The 19092-nt window shown below is 44.4% G+C and overlaps 2 protein-coding genes across 3 annotated transcripts in view; one reads left to right on the top strand and one right to left on the bottom strand.

Moving 5' to 3' along the window:
* The window catches only part of PIK3CG (phosphatidylinositol-4,5-bisphosphate 3-kinase catalytic subunit gamma), a 191695-nt gene extending 176511 nt beyond the window's left edge, over nt 1-15184 (bottom strand). For both annotated transcript variants that reach the window (XM_056573579.1, XM_056573582.1), the window contains exon 1: nt 15094-15184. In XM_056573579.1, coding sequence (XP_056429554.1) covers nt 15094-15150 — 57 coding nt within the window. In that variant the 5' untranslated portion in view covers nt 15151-15184. The remainder of the gene's footprint in view (nt 1-15093) is intronic.
* A 318-nt stretch (nt 15185-15502) lies between these two features.
* Nucleotides 15503-17485, top strand: CCDC71L (coiled-coil domain containing 71 like). The gene has a single exon (XM_056573587.1). The coding sequence runs from the start codon at nt 15510-15512 to the stop codon at nt 16122-16124; it is 615 nt and encodes a 204-aa protein (XP_056429562.1). The 5' UTR covers nt 15503-15509; the 3' UTR covers nt 16125-17485.
* Nucleotides 17486-19092: the final 1607 nt, after the last annotated feature.

Genomic DNA, 19092 nt, shown 5'->3' with positions numbered 1-19092 from the left:
AGGGGTAATAGGAGAAAAAGCCACCCAAAATTTTTAATGCAATTTCTCTTGAGTAAGGAAATACCGGTACCTCATATGTGCATGTCAATTGTTCGGCGGGCGCAGTAGAGGGCTCAGAAGGGAAGGAGCGACAATGGGATTTTGGAGAGTGGATTTTGCTGAAATGGTTTTTGGGGGGCATGTCACATTTAGGAAGCCCCCCCTATGGTGCCAGAACAGCAGAAAAACCCCACATGGCATACCATTTTGGAAACTACACCCCTCAAGGCACATAACAAGGGGTCCAGTGAGCCATAACACTCCACAGGAGTTTGACAACTTTACGTTAAAGTCGGATGTGTAAATGAAAAAAATAAATTTCCGCTAAAGTGCAGTTTTTTCCCCAAATTTATCATTTTTACAAGGGTAATGGCAGAAAATGCCCCCCAAAATTTGTAACCCCATCTCTTCTGAGTATATAAATACCCCATGTTAGGACGTAAAATGCTCTGTGGGCATACTACAATGCTCAGAAGAGAAGGAGTCACATTTAGCTTTTGAAAAGCAAATTTTGCTGAAATGGTTTTTGGGGGGCATGTCACATTTAGGAAGCCCCTATGGTGTCAGAACAGAAAAAAAAACACATGGCATACTATTTTGGAAACTACACCCCTCAAGGAACATAACAAGGGTACAGTGAGCCTTAACACTCCACAGGTGTTTGACGACTTTTTGTGAAAGTTAGATGTGTAAATGAAAAAAAAAACAAATTTTCACTAAAATGCATGTTTTTTCCCCAAATTTTACATTTTTACAAGGGGTTATAGGAGAAAATGACCCCAAAATTTGTAACCCCATTTCTTCTGAGTATGGAAATACCCCATGAGTGGAGGTCAAGGGCTCTTCTGGCGCACTACAATGCTCAGAAGAGGAGGAGCGCCATTGAGCTTTCTGAAAGAATTTGTTTGGAATGCAAGTCGGGGCCATGTGCGTGTACAAACCCCCCCCCGTGGTGCCAGAACAGTGAATCCCCCCCAAATGTGACCCCATTTTGGAAACTACACCCCTCATAGAATTTAATAAGGGGTGCAGTGAGTATTTACACCCCATTGGCGTTTGACAGATCTTTGGAACAGTGGGCTGTGCAAATAAAAAATTCAATTTTTCATTTTCACGGATCACTGTTCCACCTGTGGGGCGTAAATGCTCACTGTACCCCTTATTACATTCTGTGAGGGGTGTAGTTTCCAAAAAGTGGTCGCATGTGGGGGCGTCCATTGTTCTGGTGCCTTCAATTCCGGACAAATTTTCTCTTTAAAATCCCAATGCACTCCTTCTCTTCTGAGCATTGTAGCTCGCCTGCAGAACACTTTACATCCACATATGGGGTATTTTCTTACTCAGAAGAAATGGGGTTACACATTTTGGGGGGCTTTTTTCCTATTTTCCCTTGTGAAAATAAAAAATATAGGGTAACACCAGCATTTAAGTGAAAACATTTTTTTTTTCATTTTCCCATCCAACTTTAATGAAAATTCGTCAAACACATGTGGGGTGTTAAAGCTCACTATACCCCTTGTTACATTCTGTGCAGTCACATGTGGGTATTTATTTTTTTGCGTTTATGTCAGAATCGCTGTAAAATCAGCCACCCCTGTGCAAATCACCAATTTAGGCCTCAAATGTATATAGTGCGCTCTCACTCCTGAGCCTTGTTGTGCGCCCGCAGAGCATTTTACGGAGAAATTGCGTTACAAACTTTGGGGGTCTTTTTTATGCTTTTACCGCAACACCAGCATGTTAGTATAAAATGTTTTATTTTTTTTACACTAACAGGCTGGTGTAGCCCCCAACTTTTCCTTTTCATAAGGGGTAAAAGGAAAAAAGCCCCAAAATTTGAAGTGCAATTTCTCCTGAGTACGGAAATACCCCATATGTGACCCTAAACTATTTCCTTGAAATACAACAGGGCTCCGAAGTGAGAGTGCGCCATGCGCATTTGAGGACTAACTTAGGGATTGCATAGGGGTGGACATAGGAGTATTCTACGCCAGTGATTCCAAAACAGGGTGCCTCCAGCTGTTGCTAAACTCCCAGCATGCCTGGACAGTCAGTGGCTGTCCGGAAATGCTGGGAGTTGTTGTTTTGCAACAGCTGGAGGCTCTGTTTTGGAAACACTGCTGTTCGATACATTTTTCATTTTTATTGGGGGGGGGGGGACAGTGTAAGGGTGTGTATGTATGTAGTGTTTTACCCTTTATTATTTGTTAGTGTAGTGTAGTGTAGTGTTTTTAGGATCACACTGGCGGGCATTTATGGTGAGTTTCCCGCTAGGAGTTTGCGCTGCGGCAAAAAAATTGCCGCAGCCCACACTTGAAGCAGAAAACTAACTGTAAACCTGCCCGTTTGAATGTACCCTGTACATTCACAAGGGGGGTGGGCAAACCTCCAGCTGTTTCAAAACTACAACTCTCAGCATGTACTGACAGACCATGCATGCTGGGAATTGCACTGTTGCAACAGCTGGAGGCACACTGGTTGGAAAACCTTCAGTTATCTAACTCAGTATTTTCCAACCAGTGTGCCTCCAGCTGTTGTAAAACTACAACTCCCAGCATGTACTGATCGCCGAAGGGCATGCTAGAAGATGTAATTATGCAACAGCTGGAGGTACGCAACTACAAATCCCAGCATGCACAGACAGCAAACTGCAGTGTGGGCATGCTAGGAGTTGTAGTTTTACAAGATATAGAGGGCCAAAGTTGGATCACTGCACTGTGATCTCCAAACTGTAGCCCTCCAGCTGTTGCAAAACTGCAAATCCCAGCATGCCACACAGCAAATAGCTGTCTGGACATGCTGGGAGTTGTAGTTTTGCAACATCTGGAGGGCTACAGTATAGAGACCACTGTATAGTGGTCTCAGACTGTAGCCCTCCAGATGTTGCTAGGCAACTCACTGGCTTCCGTAGGATTCAGGGAGTCGCATAGCCGTCCTCTTCTTCCGCTGATCGTCACCCGCTGCCGCCGTTGATCATCGTCCACTTCCGTCGCCGATGGGTGAGTGGACTTCGCCCCCCCGGTCCCCTTCGGTTTCGCCATTCTGCCCCGCCTATTGTGGGTGGGCAGAATGGGGAAAACGAAAGTTAACCCCCCCCCCCCCGCCCGATCTGCTATTGGTCATCGCGTCTTGACGACCAATAGCAGGGATAGGAGGGGTGGCACCCCTGCCACCTCACTCCTATCCCTTCAGGGGGATCGTAGGTGTCATGGACAACCACGATCCCCCTTATATTCCGGGTCACCATAGACCTGGAACTGGCGCAAAACGCAGGTGTGAATTCCCTTGTGATTTGTGCCGATCGCTGACATGGGGGGGTCTGCTGACATTTACGCGGGGTGCCTGCTGATCGATATCAGCAGTCACCCCGGTCCGGTCCCCGCCCGGCAAGGACCGAAATTCCCACGGGTGTACAGGTACGCCCTGGGTCCTTGAGTACCAGGGACCGAAGGCGTACCTGTACGCCCTAGGTCCCTATGTGGTTAAAGGAGTACTATGGGAGTACTAAAGGAGTACTAGGAGTTTTTTTTTATCATCGCTCTGTGCCCTGGCTGCCAAACGAAACAAAACAAACTTTAACTCACCTTCCTGCTCGGCGTATCACCGGCTGCAGTGGGACATTGCTGCGGCCAATGATACGCTGAGCGCAATGTGACTCACCATCATACAGGAAGTGGAAGAAGGCAGAGACCGGAGAACTGGACACCGATATCAGCACAACGGGGGAACGGAGGAAGGTGAGTTAAAGTTTGTTTTGTTTGGCAGCCCAGGCACAGAGGGATAATCAAAAAACACACCATAGTACTCTTTTAATGGTGTAACCTCCAGCCAGGCCTGTGCTGTCTGGCTGGGGCAAAATTCAAAGAAAAAAAAAAATAATAATTTTGTCTCTGTATTGCACACAAGCTAAATCTTGTCGTCAAACGTTTCTTAAGAAATGCTGGGTATGTGCAGGAAACTGTGTGTTAGGTTTAGCCATTGGTATGCTTTTAAACATGCCTTCGTTGACCAAAAGCGCCAATATGGTTAGCCTCCGCACCGCTTCCTCTTACTTTTAACCAGGTCTGGGTCACCTGGCTGGCAAAATTGGAAAAAAATATATTTTAGGAACCTGTTACTGGGTCGCCTGGCTGGCAAAATTGGAAAAAATATGTGTCAAGTTACACTGATTACACAGTACTACCGTCACACCTTCTGTACGCTAGGTACTACTATTAACATCAGTTTGCCATCTCATGCTGTATACTAGTGATATGGAAACTAAATAGTTAACAGTAACTGGATGATTAAATACCAGAAAAACAATGATTCTATGAGCATGACCATGAGATATGGTTGTATGTGGGGAGATGTGGGGGTCTCCAGTGATTATGAGGGCTGAGGAATGTTTCCTTGTTATCGTATGAGAAAATACTGTGTACGTATCCAAAACAATATAATCTATGATGTATATCTAGTGTATAAAAGGTGGGTTGCTTCTCATTTGGCCAAATTATACCTCTCAAACCTAATTTGGACCCACACAGGTGACCTGTAAGTGGATATTTTATTGATCCAGCTGTACACTGGCTACTACTAGTCACAGCAATCCACCATCACTCTAATTCCAGCCAGGCCTACACGTACACAACCCATCATCCACAAAAAAAGCGAAAATTAGTTTTTCGTACAAAAGCTATTTCTTTTTCACTATTTTAGAACACCAATTCTGTTGCTACTCCCAATAAAAGGGATCGTTTTTGGAATGCTTGGAAAAATTCATGCCGTCTTCACTTGCCAGACTCAAAACCTGTTGCTACTCCAAAGAAAGGGATAATTTTTGGCACGCTTGAAAAAAGCCTTTGCATCTTCCAATACCTCTGTTTGTATTTTAACCCCTTAAGGATGCCGCGTCTAAAGGGTTAATAGCGCGCGGCACAACGATCGGTGCCGCATGCTATTAGCCCAGGGTCCCGGCTATCATTAGCCGCCAGGACCGACCTGGTATGTAGCGGGGTCACGGCGTGACCCCGTTTTATTTACCGGGACTGGGCGTAGGGTGTACAGGTACACCCTACATCCTTAAGAGGTTAACACCGGCAGATATTTACCGACAACCAGGGATACTTTATGCTACTTTATTTTGGTGTGATTAAGCCTAAGAAATTTCAATCTGTAGTAGTTACCATGGGTTACCGCATGTCACCATAACTGAGCCTTTAAACCACTTTAACCTGTTGGGGATGGAGGGAGTACAGGTACGCCTTGGCGTCCCGGTATATAAGGACTGAGGGCGTACATGTACGCCCTGGTCCCGTTACCAGGGTTTGAAGCACACTCACGAGCGGAGCACGCTTCAAACCTCTATATGGTGCAGCCAGGAGCCAGGGGTAATGCCGGGCATCACTGATCGGACCGATGCCCGGCATTAACCCTTTAGATGCTGCAATCAAAGTTGATTGTGGCGTCTAAACCGAAAGTAAAAGTATCCTGGCAGCTCAGCTGAGCAGGACCATCGCAGTGAAACTGCGATGTCCCGATCAGCTGAGAGGACAGCGGGAGGGCCCTTACCTACCTCCTCGCTATACGATCGGTGATCTGTCACTTCCAGCCTACTATGCAGGTACCAATAACACTGATCAATGCTATGGCAAAGCATTGATCAGTTTATGCAATCAAAAGATTGCATGTTGTAGCCCCCTCTGGGAGCTTAAAAAAAAAAAAAACTAATGTAAAAAAAAAAATCCTCCCTTTTCCTATTTTTTTTTAAATTAAATAAAAATAATGCGCAAATGTCAGAACTATTAAAATATAAGGGAAGTTAAATGGTCGATGGCGTACACGTAAAAAAATACCAAAGTCTAAAATTGTGCATTTTTGGTCACTTCATAATAAAAACGTTCAAAAAGTCCCATCAAAACAAAAATGGTACCGATAAAAACTACAGACCACTGCGCAAAAAATTTGCTCTCATATAGCCTCGTATGTGGAAAAATAAGAAAGTTATAGGGATCAGAACATGACAATTTCAAACATACTAATTTTGGTGCATGTAGTTCTAATTTTATTATTGTATCTGTTCCGGGCTGCAAAATAAAAGAAAACAAACTTTCTCTTACCTGTCTACGCTCCCCCAATGCTCCAGTACAGGTGTTCGGTCCCTGGGCTGTATTCTTCTTACTTCCTGTTAGCCCGGCACGTCACACGGAGCTTCAGCCTATCACCGGCCGCAGCGATGTCCCGCCTCGGCCAGTGATAACCTGAAGCTCCGTGTGACGTGCCGGGCTAACAGGAAGTAAGAAGAATACTGCCCGGGGACCGAACACCTGTACCGGAGCACCGGGGGAGCTTAGGCAGGTAACAGAAAGTTTGTTTTCTTTTATTTTGGAACGGATACAATAAGAAAAGTGAGCACCGGACATGTCCTTTAAAGTAGCAAAATAAAATAAACACCTACATGAATTGGGTATGCTTGTAACCATATGGACCTACAGAATAAAAACAAGGGCCCTTATTTACTAAGAGTGGAGTGTAGGTTTCTTTGTGGGTTTCAATTCCCTACAATTTATTTTCCACAGTATTTACTAAGGTTTCCCTACATTTTCCACTTTCCCTACACTTTGCTTTTTTTACACATGCTCTGATCTGACTGGGTTTCCTCAGCTCAAATCCACCATATTTTATGTGGAAACCTTAGTAAATATGTTGGGCTTTTGTGAAAATGGCAGGAACACGCCCCTTTTCGGAGACCATGCCCCTTTTCCCAGCGACCACACCCCTTTTTCAGGCTTTTTTCAATTCTGCCGCAGACAGAATTTCTGGCGCAGTGCGACAGAATCTGGAGCACAACCCGACAAAACATGTCAGGTTTGCAATAGTAAATGAGGGCCAAGGTGTCATTTTTACCAAAAAGTGCACTGCATAGAAGAGGAAGCCGCCAAAAAGTTACAAAATTATGTTGTTGTTTTTTTATTTCACCCCACAAATAAGTTTTTTTCTTGTTTCGCCACAGATTATGTTATAAAATAAGTGATATCATTACAAAGTACGATTCTGTAGATGCAAAATTGAAAGTGTTATGATTTTTAGAAGGGGAGGAGGAAAAAACTAAAATTGGCCTCGTCCTTAAAGGGGTTATCCACAATAAGAGTACTTTAGTACTCACCTGCCAATACTGGGTATTTCCTGTTGGATTTTGTTCTCTAAACTACACACCCCACAGTACTATGCTTGAAAGTTTGAGATCACACCCATTGAAACAGTGTTTTCTATACAGGGGGCCTACAGCTGTTGCTAAATTGAAGCAGACCGGCTCCCTCTAATCACCTGACTAGTGATGTCAGGTCTCCATGCGCTGCAACCTGGGAAATCCAGAGACATGAGTAATTTTGTATGCTGTTAAAAATAAATATTGGGGCAATAATCACAGAAGAAGTGCGAGACCACTGTCACACACAGGTACAGACGCTATATTATGAACTACACTAACTTTACAGCCCCTATAGTATAGTCAAATAAAAAAAAAAGATCCTGGAATACCCCTTTAAAAACTGCGGACAAAAATGTACGTCCTGGTGCGGCGGTACTTAGCGCACCAGGAGGTACATTTACGTCCTGTGTATGATTGCGAGCATCAGAGCAGTGCGTACACGGCAGGTTCCGGCTGCTAACATCCGCGATCGTGCAGATCACGGCATCTGTGGCAGTGCGCATGTTAAAATAGATGATGATTGCCCGCAGCACTGCCGCGGGGATCCGGTCACCTGTGAGGGACCTGCCTCTGTCCGTCTCCCGGGGTCTCCTGCTCTGGTCTGAGATCGAGCAGACCAGAGCAGAAGATAGACGATAATACTAATCAGTGCTATGCCCTATGCATAGCACTGAACAGTATTAGCAATCAAATGATTGCTATAGATAATCCCCTATGGGGACACAAAAAGTGTAAAAAAAAGTTTAAAAATCTAAAAATAAAAAGTGAAAAGAAAGTGAAAAATCCCCTCCCCCAATAAAAAAGAAAATTGTCCTTTTTTCCCATTTTACTCTGTAACACTCACGTTTCTGAAGACAGGAATCATGGTGGATGTGGATCCGCTGGACCTGTGTGGCAGATGACTCGGACCATACCAGGGAGCGGAGTCTAAGGTGCTGCTGGTTTTCACCAGAACCCACAGCAAAGCGGGATGGACTTGCTGCTGCAGGCGGCACCCAGGTCGCTACCCCTGGCACGGCTTGACGACACAGGTGGCTGAGGAGATGTGAGGTACAGGAGGGATAAGGCAGCTCGTAGTCAGGATAACAGAAGGTCAGGGCAGGCGGCACAGTAGCGTAGTCAAAAGCGAAGCAGGAGGTCAACTAGGCAGGCGGCAGAGGAGCAAGGTCAAGTCACAAGAGCAAGAGATCTGATACACGGCAAGGCAATACAGAGGAACGCTTTCTCAAAGGCACAAGGTAACAAAGATCCATCAGGGAACTGAGGAGGGTGGAGGAATTTATACATAAGCCAAAGGTGGATTACACTAATGAGCGTACTGGCCCTTTAAATCTTAAAGCTCTAGGGGACAGGGACACACGCACCGGAGCATAGAGGAAGAGGCAGGAGAACCACCCAGAGAGTGACGGACTGGGGCTCACATGCCGGCGCGTCCTGCGATAGGAGTCCCAGCCTCGTCAGCAGCATAAGGTAAGGGGATCATGCGCTCACGGCCAGCATTTTTTTTTTATAAACATATTTGGTATCGCTGCGTGCGTAAATGTCTGAACTATCAAAATATAATGTTAATGATCCTGTACAGTGAACAACGTAAATGTAAAAAATAAAAAAAAAATAAAAAAAATGCTGCTTATTAGTCATATTTTCCAAAAAAAATTAATAAAAAAATTATCTAAAAGTTTATAATATGCAAATGTGGTATTGATAAAAAGTACAGATGACAGCGCAAAATATGAGCCCTCATACCGCCCTATATACGGAAAAATGAAAAAGATATAGGTGGCCAAAATAGGACGATTTTAGATTACTGATTTTGTACAAAAAGTTTTTGTACAAAAATATAAAAGTATCTAGCCATGGGTATCATTTTAATTGTATTGACCCACAGAATAAAGAACACATAATTTTTACCGTACAGTGTGAAAACGAAACCCTCCAAAATGTGCAAAATTGTGGTTTTCATTTAAATTTCCTCCCTAAAAAAATAATTTTGGGGGTTTGCCATACAATTTATGATAAAATAAGAGGTTTCATTACAAAGTACAATTGGTCACACTAAAAACAAGCCCTTATATGGGTCTGTAGATGGAAATATAAAAGAGTTATGGATTTTAGAGGGCAAGGAGGAAAAAACGAAAATGCAAAAATAAAATTGGCCTGGTCCTTAACCACTTAAGGACCAAGGACGTACCCGTACCGGTACGTCCTGAGTCCTTTCCCTTTCTTTAATGCGGGGCCACGACATGGGACCCGTGGCTAATAGCACGCGGCAATGATCGCGGTGCTGCGCGCTATTAACCCTTTAGACGCGGCGTTCAAAGTTGAACGCTGCGCCTAAAGTGAAAGCACATCACTGCCGGCTAGCTCAGGGGGCTGTTCGGAATGTCCGTGGCGAAATCTCGGCATCCCGAACAGCTGTGGGACAGGAGGAGGGTCTCCTACCTTGCCTCCTTGTGTCCGATCGCCGAATGACTGCTCAGTGCCTGAGATCCAGGCATGAGCAGTCAAGCGGCAGGATCATTGATCACTGGTTTCCTATGAGAAACCAGTGATCAATGTGAAAGATCAGTGTGTGCAGTGTTATAGGTCCCTATGGGAGCTATAACACTGCAAAAAAAAAAGTGGAAAAAAAAAAGTGAATAAAGATCATTTAACACCTTCCCTAATAAAAGTTTGAATCACCCCCTTTTCCCATTTAAAAAAAAAAGTGTAAATAAAAATAAACATATGTGGTATTGCCGCGTGCGGAAATGTCCGAATATAAAAATATATCATTAATTAAACCGCACAGTCAATGGCGTACGCGCAAAAAAATTCCAAAGTCCAAAATAGTGCATTTTTGGTCACTTTTTATATCATGAAAAAATTTATAAAAAGCGATCAACAAGTCCGATCAATACAAAAATGGTACCGCTTAAAAAATTCAGACCACGGCGCAAAAGATGAGCCCTCATACTGCCCCATATGCGGAAAAATAAGAAAGTTATAGGGGTCAGAAGATGACAATTTTAAACCTATAAATTTTCCTGCAGGTAGTTCTGATTTTCAGATTTCAGAAGTACGACAAAATCAAACCTACGGTATATTAGTAGGGCATCATTTTAATCGTATGGACCTACAGAATAAAGATAACATGTAATTTTACCAACAAATGTACTGCGTAGAAACAGAAGCCCCCAAAAGTTACAAAACGCGTTTTTTTTTTTTTTCAATTTTGTCGCACAATGATTTTTGTTTCCATTTCGCCATAGATTTTTGGGTAAAATTACTGTCATTACAAATTAGAATTGCTGGCACAAAAAATAAGCCAGCATATGGATTTTTAGGTACAAAATTGAAAGAGTTATGATTTTTTTAAGGTAAGGAGGAAAAAATTTAAGTGCAAAAACGGAAAAACCCCTGGTCCTTAACCCCTTTCCGTTTTTGCACTTTCATTTTTTCCTCATTACCTTCTAAAAATCATAACGCTTTCAATTTTGCACATAAAATTCCATATGATGGCTTATTTTTTGCGCCACCAATTCTATTTGCAATGACATTAGTCATTTTACCCAAAAATCCACGGCAAAACAGAAAAAAAATTCATTGTGCGACAAAATTGAAGAAAAAATTTCATTTTGTAACTTTTGGGGACTTCTGTTTCTACGCAGTACATTCTTTGGTAAAAATAACACCTTATCTTTATTCTGTAGGTCCATACGGTTAAAATGATCCCCTACTAATATAGGTTGGATATTGTCGTACTTCAGAAAAATATCATAACTTCATGCAGGAACATTGATATGTTAAAAATTCTCATCTTCTAACCCCTATAACTTTTTTATTTTTGCGCGTACGGGCTGGTATGAGGGCTCATTTTTTGCGCAGTGTTCTGAAGTTTTCATCGGTACTATTTTTGCATTGATCAGACTTTTTGATCGCTTTTTATTCATTTTTTTATGATATAAAAAGTGACCATAAATACGCTATTTTGGACTTTGGAATTTTTTTGCGTGTACGCCATTGACTGTGCGATTTAAATAACTATATAGTTTTATAGTTCGGACATTTCCGCACGCGGCAATACCACATATGTTTATTTTTATTTACACAGGTTTTTTTTAAATGGGAAAAGGGGGGTGATTCAAACTTTTATTAGGGAAATGGTTAAATGACCTTTGTTAACTTTTTTTTTGCAGTGTTATAGCTCCCATAGGGACCTATAACACTGCACACACTGATCTCTTATGCTGATCCCTGGAAAGCCATAGCTTTGCATGGTTCAGCGAGATAGGGGCTCGATTGCTCAAGCCTGTAGCAAAGGCTTGGAGCAATCAAACCCAGATCGGACGCCACAGAGACAGGTAAGAAGACCTCCGCTCGCGTCCTAGCTGATCGGGACATTGCGATTTTATTGCGATGTCCCGATCAGCCCGACTGAGTTGCCGGGAAGCATTTACTTTCAGACATGGCGGTAAACTTTGATCGCCACGACTGAAGGGTTAATAGCGTGCGGCACAACGATCGGTGCTGCGGGCTGTTAGCCCAGGGTCCCGGCTATGAATAGCAGCCGGGAGCGACCCGGTGTGATGCGGGGTAACGGTGTGACCCTGTTTTAAACACCGGGACTCCCTGAGTCCTTAAGAGGTTAATGGAAAACTTTTTTTTTTTTAATCAACTGGTGCCAGAAAGTTAAAGAGATTTGTAAATTACTTCTATTAAAAAATCTTAATCTTTCCAGTACTTTTTAGGATCTGTATACTACAGAGGAAATGGTTTTCTTTTTGGAACACAGAGCTCTCTGCTGACATCATGACCACAGTGCTCTATGCTGACATCCATTTTAGGAACTGTCCAGAGCAGCATATGTTTGCTATGGGGATTTTCTCCTACAATGGACAGTTCTTAATATGGACAGAGATTTCAGCAGAGAGCACTGTAGTCATGATGTCAGCAGAGAGCTCTGTGTTCCAAAAAGAAAACCATTTCCTCTGTAGTATTCCGCAGCTAAAAAGTACTGGAAGGATTAAGATTTTTTAATAGAAGTAATTTACAAATCTGTTTAACTTTCTGGCACCAGTTGATTTAAAAAAAAAAAGTTTTCCACGTGAGTACCCCTAAAATGGGCTTGTTCCTTAAAGGGATAAGGTAAAAATGGGCTTCATCCCCAAGGGGCGAAAACTACTTGAAAATATTCCTAGCAGTGTTAGGGCTGGTTCACATCACGTTTTCTCCCATACAGGAGCGCATACGGCAAGGGAGAGCTAAAACCTTGCGCTCCCGTATTGCCTTTCTATGCGCTCCCGTATGTAATTCATTTCAATGAGCCGACGGCAGTGAAACGTTTGGTCGGCTCATTTTTGCACCGTATGCGCTTTTTACCCGCACCTAAAACCGTGGCGCAAAAATGAGCCGACTGGACAGAGCGTTTCACTGAGGTCGGCTCATTGAAATGAATTACATATGGGAGCGCATAGAAAGGCAATACGGGAGCGAGAGGTTTTAGCTCCCCCCTGCTGTATGCGCTCCTGTATGGGAGAAAACGTGATGTGAACCCAGCCTTAGACAGGGCTTTAGAGCTGCTATGCAATGTTTTGGAAAGTGTTTGGGGATTATTTAATTGCCGGTTTGAGTCAAACCAAGCCGAATTGAACCGCAGATTTTGAAAAAGATTGGCGGAACCTGTGAGTCGAGCTTTTCAAAAGTTTGCTTATCTCTACTACAAAATAAAGATAACATGTCATTTTTTACTTAAAATGCACTGATTGCATAGAATGGAAAGTTAGAAAATGGCATTGTTTTTTTATTTTGCCCCACAAATATTTTTTTGTTGCGCCATAGATTTTGTGGTGAAATGATTGATGCAATTACAAATAACAATTGGTGGTGCAAAAAAAAAGCCCTCATATGGGTCTGCAAGTGGAAAATTGAAAGCGCTATGACTATTAGAAGTTGAGGAGGAAACAAAAGTGCAAAACCAAAAAAATTTTTTCAATTTTCTTTTAGTCCCCATAGGGGACTATTACATGCAATATTTAGATTGCATACACTGTTCAATGTTGTGCCATAGAACAGCATTGATCAGTTATCGGCGCTCCATTGCTTTAGGTTGCTATTGCTTCCTGCAGCATTGGAGCACTAATCGGACAGAGCCAGGCAAGGGACCTCCTGCAGCCCTCTCACCTGATCGGGACCAGCTCCCTGAGCTGACCGGGAATGCAATTTACCACATTTAGGGTGAATGCTGGACATGGGCCCAATGGGAGGTAAAATCTGCAGCAGAAAATACACGTGTGAATGGACCCTAAGGCTATGTTCACACAGCCGAATTTCCAAGTGGTACTCTGCTGGAAGATTTTGCTCAGGAATTCTGCTGCAGCAGAGGCCCATCGATTGATATCCAGCATCCGCATAAACATTGAAACTGTTCAATGTTTCTGTGGATTCTGCTTGGAAATGCATTGCCATCTATGGAGAAGGTGCATTTCCGATCAGTTCTAAAAATACTGAATTGAGTAAATGTACGGAATGTCTGCCCATATTTTCCAGTGCAAATTCTGCACATTTTCAGCCGTGTGACCATGGCCTAAGGCAGTGAACATTGTAGCCTTCACCTGGTGATCTCTAGATGTACACACGACCAGAAGTGCGAAAACAGTGAAACTGGACTTATGGAGGGGAATTTATCAAACAATTTAGACAACTTTTTTCATCTAAATTTGTCCCAGGAAAAAGTTTTTATAACCACGAAGTGATCTGATTTAGATCACTTTTTTGCAGTGGTAACTATTTTATCATGTGTGACTTTTCTGCAAAAAGTCACAAAAATTTGCACGGACCAGATATAGAAAAAATAACAAAGTAATTCAACCCTGCCCTATATCACTCCATGTGACAATTGTATTAAGGTCAGTGCGATTTTTAATACAATTGTCACACGGCCTGCCACTGCTCTGCAACATTTATTCGGAGCAGTTCATTGGGCATTCATTGATGTCCGTGCGCCATTTGAGAAATTTGGCACCACTTTCCCCGCAACTTTTTCTGATCTAAAGTGACCAAGACCAAGTTCACTTTTAAAAAATGCCCCTCATGAAGTTGCAGAAATATACACCAGATCATAGCGGTTATATATTTCTACATCGGACACAACAGCCGCCACAGAGTCGTTGAATATAGTAATAGGCATGCGCCTGGGCGGAGCTTTACATACGTTCATCATACCAAAAAGCAGCACATGGTAAATCTCCTCTATTATTTGTGGGATACATAGGTATAGTCTACCCTGATTATCTATCCTACAAATAAAACATATTCTTGTAAAACAGACCAATTGTAATAAAAAGTAAACTAGGTTGGTTTGTTAAACCTTATGGCTATGCCACGGTATATGTTGGAATATCTTTATACCGTTATCACGTCGTATACTCACGGCATACAGACCTAAGGAGGAAACAGACACAAATGCACCCATATATGGCACTTGTGAGCGGAGTGGATGTGGCCATGGTGTGTCAGGCAACATAAGAGACAATGGTCTTTTCTTCCATTCACCTGATTTTGTAGGTAGCGTTGGCCCCACATGAAGATTTTAGGCTGATACCCCTCTCGCTACGCTACCAAGTTTTGTATTGGGAGTGATTTATATGGGTTATTGGAGAGTTATGCCCCATGCCCATTGTCATGGGTACTACTGTTCATACTGCCCCAGGGGTAGGGCAGGACACCTCATGGCTCAGCCTCCACATATAGGCAAGGCTATGGTTGGCCATGACTGGTTACAGACGTCTCAATAACCTTTCATCCATTCAGACACACTTTCCACTGAAAAGAAAGCCTTGGAGCTGGGCACCACAACAATAAAACAATGCCAAACAAAGTGAGACCTTCTCGAGCCGGGAAAGTAACATGGCCGACGTTACCACACCGCTCGGGATCGGCATCTATTACTCCACTTTAGGCACCCCTACACGCCCGTCACAGCCCCGCCCATTGTCTCGCCGCCAGCCAATGCTGAAACGACTATGCTGCGGCAAGCCAATAGCCACAGCGGATCTCCACGATGTGGGCGGGCCTGGGGTATGTCGTATTTCAAAGAAGCAGTTATATAGCCAACGGTAGAGGCTGTTCAAAGAAGCCATTTTGTTTCTCGCTTGGTATTGGAGCGCCCTGCGTTAAAGCCGGCGGCAGAAGGGGGCGCCTCATAAAGCTTTGGCAGCAGCAGCTAAGTTTTTTTTTTTTTTTCCTCGGTGATTAACTCTTCGCTTGCCCGAGCCGGGAACAGACAAAGGCGGCGGGAGTCATGGAAGACGAGAAAGTTGTGTACTCACGGTCGCAGCTGGTGTTCGCGGGCATGAAGCCGCTGGAAGACGCCTTGGAAATCTTCGTGCCGGAGTCGAAGCAATTCATGAGCTCGGACACGGAGCTGTGGAACTTCCTATGTAGTCTGAAGCGAGACTTCTCCCCGGTCATCCTTCGCAGCAAGGACGTGTACGGCTACTCTTCATGCCGCTCCGTGGTGCCGGACCCCAGCCAGTTGAAGAGAACCAAGGAGCCGCCGCAGTCCGCCGCCCAGCCCAAGAAGCCGCCGGTGAAGAGAAAGCGGAGAGGCATGAGGCTGAGCTGCAGGAAACGCCGGCGGGGCAAGACCGCTGCCAGCGACGAGTCCGGGGCCAGCAGTGGCTGCAGCAGCCCGACCCCGTCCGAGACCCCGTTGCTGCTGGGCAGGTCGCTGGAGGACATCTGGAGAGCGGCGGCCCCCAAGCTTACAAGCTTCCCAACCATCCGGGTGAGAGACGTGTCCTGCCAGGCGAAGGCGGCCGCTGCCTGCCGGAGGGCGCAGGAGATCCTCCAGGTAAACCTCCAGCCCGTGGTCCTGATCCGCCGCTTCCCGCTGGTGTCGCCCTGGTCGTCCTGATGTGGCCGGGCTCTGGCCAGGTCCTGTGCACTTTCGCTCAGCCTGTTTACATGTCTCCGGGATCCCTCGCCTGTGGCTGCACTTTACTATACAGTTTTACTACTAGAAGAGCGGGATCCTCCGCTGGTCAGGAGAGATGATCCCGGGATCCACCACGTCTGCTCCGCTCTCCAGGCACTATGGACTTGATCATTGTGGAGTAGTTGCAATATGGGGGGCAGAAGCTGCATTCTTCCCTGGAGTTGGGTGTCCGAGTAAGGTCCGGAATGCAGCAAGCATGGACATGAGCCTTCGGTGGCTTCCCTGATTGCCCCTGGCAGTGCCAGGTCTGCTGAGGGTGGCAACAGGTTTACTTGTATGCAAAGACTTGGGGACCCTTGGGTGATCTACTCGTGTGGCAACTACCTCAGTACCCGGAGCTCCTCTCCCCCTATCCAAAGACTTGTTTAGTATCTTCTCACTTTCTTTCAACTTTTTGTTTCTTTGGTGCCAAGTATTTTCAAAATGTCTGGATGGCGCCAAGCCGCTGCAGGCTGGATGCCCGTTTATGCAAAATGATTATTTTTTATTAATTGTCAAGGGAATTGCAAGAACATAAGTGTCTGGTTCTGATCCATGTGGTTGCTTGTCTGTGCCAAGCCTCATGAACAAACTAGCACTAGTGTCTTTCTATAGGTGTTGAATAAAGTCAGGCTTTTCTGTACAATCTCCAGTCTTGTTTTCCGTGGAGCAGACGTTGGATAGCTGTAGCTTTTGTGGTCTGACTTTTTAGTGGCATTCGTGCAAGACACAATATTGTTACATTTTGTAGAAAACCCAACTTCCAAGGAAGGATATTTATTCCCTTATTTTTAATGTGACTGGTGCTCACAGGATGGGTAACTTGTGACATAATGTTACGATTGGTGCCACCTATGCCAGATGTATGTGCCTTTCTACAAATTAAGCTGTCAACTTCCAGATGTTGGTGGCACAGGAAGTGTGAGACTGTTGGACAGTAACTGGTGCTATCTTGATTATTCTATTCTGGATTTCTTCTAAAATTCAATTTCTACTTTGTTACAAAAGCTGACTACACTTCCTGTATGCACTGGACATGGTCTGACCCTGTGATACCCTCTCATTCCCTGCAGTCCTGTGCCACAAAGGACCAAATGTATAACATCTAGTGTAGTCCAATAAAGCAGCTGCCTATAAAGACGGATGACATTCCTCCTTTCTTTTTACCAGTGCTGGTAAATTTTATTTTATATTTAAATAGCAGTCATTGGTTGCGATTAGAAAAGGCCTAGAGCCTAGGGGGCCAGGTAGCAAGAAGAAATGACCTATTAGGCTGGCTTCACATCACAATGTCAGGTATCCGCCGCACAGATACAATTTCAGCCGATTTGAGCTTCTGAAATTGTATCTATGCACAGACATGTAAGGACCCATTAACTTTTATGGGGCTGCGGACCCGATCATAGCCAGCTAGTGACTACGATCTGGTCATTTTCTCGGCATGTCCATGATTTTTAGTCCATGTCAAAAATCTGACATGCGAGAAAATGACCAGATCATAGTCTCTAGCTGGCTACGATTGGGTCCGCAGCCCCATAAAAGTTAATGTGTCCTTACATGTCTGTACACAGATACAATTTCAGCCGATTTGAGCTTCCAAAATAGTATCTGTGCAGCGGACATTCAAATCCCTATGTGAAGCCAGTCTTACTCTCGTGAATACATTCTACCTCATATGTTGCAGTGCTTATTTTGCCCAATACAGGGTTTTATAGCACATAGAATAAGTGGCCAGATATCGTTTTTTTTTTTTTTTTTGGGCCGATACTGATAATCTGTGGAGGTTAGGGCCGATAGCCGTTAATTTATACTGATATTCCAGTATAAATTATCGGCTATTTAAGCCCCCCAACACCGCTGCAGATCATTGATTTAAAGCGGGCGCTTTAAATCAATGAACTGCAGCGGCTTTTGCGGTGCCATAGGCCGCCGCCACCCGCTTCTCTCCCCCTGCCTGGCCGGGGGTCCTCCTGATTCCTATCACTGCCACCGCGCCCCCCCCCCCACCGCCGCGTCGCACCCCCCACTGCACCGCCCCGGCCCCATTGCCTCCCCCATCCCCGGTTTTATAATTACCTGTTCCCGGGGTCCACTCTGCAGCCACTAAATCCATCTGGCTCCGGTGGCGTCCTCCTGAGCTGTCACTGTGTGCACTGATGGTGGCATCGCATTGAGGACGTCACTCGTCATTGCACACAGTGTAACGTAGGACGCAGCAGGAGCCAGAAGTAGCATGGACCCCGGGAAAAGGTAATTATAAAACTGGGGGGGGGGAGGGGGGCATTATCGGCAAGGTAATTGCTGATACAGATAACACCCAAAATCGTGAACATCGGCCGATATCGGCCAAACCGATAATCTGTCGATCCCTAGTGTTTACACTTTCAGATTTTTTATTGCAATTATTAAATAAAAGGCCAGGAATGGATCATAAATATATAGGACATGTATAATGGAAATTTTCTGATTTACATTCACATTTCTGGATTTATATTCAATAATTGCAATTTTTAAACCCGAATGAGTGACCGTAACTGCATGTAGCCTAAAACTGGCAGGAATTGCAATCCCAGCACACAATTAATTGCTCTGAAATGACTATTTCAGAGAAATCATAGTTTACAAATGCTCCTAAGACCTGCGTAAGAAGTCATTTGGGTAGGTCCTAGCGACTGAAGGCCTCCCTGCAAGCACTGAGTGATACATAGGTGTATAGAAAGGGACATGTAACTCAGGGACAGTGGGGTGGGAAGCAGGCCCCAGGACCACCCCTGTGACTACTTATCCAGGTCATCGTGGCATTTTTAAGCTATGATTTATCTGAAACTCCTGGGCGTACCAGAGTAATTCATAGTATCCTGGCATCACGCTGGCTGCACTAGTTTATGCTGCCTGCTGTTTGAGCAGC

This window comes from Hyla sarda, chromosome 4 (assembly GCF_029499605.1).
Source record: "Hyla sarda isolate aHylSar1 chromosome 4, aHylSar1.hap1, whole genome shotgun sequence".
In the NCBI taxonomy this organism is placed as follows: domain Eukaryota; kingdom Metazoa; phylum Chordata; class Amphibia; order Anura; family Hylidae; genus Hyla; species Hyla sarda.
This window is presented reverse-complemented; position numbering and strand designations above follow the sequence as displayed.

What these genes read in the sequence shown, in the direction of transcription:
- CCDC71L (XM_056573587.1), top strand. Translation starts at nt 15,510, where the DNA reads ATGGAAGACGAGAAAGTTGTGTACTCACGGTCGCAGCTGGTGTTCGCG.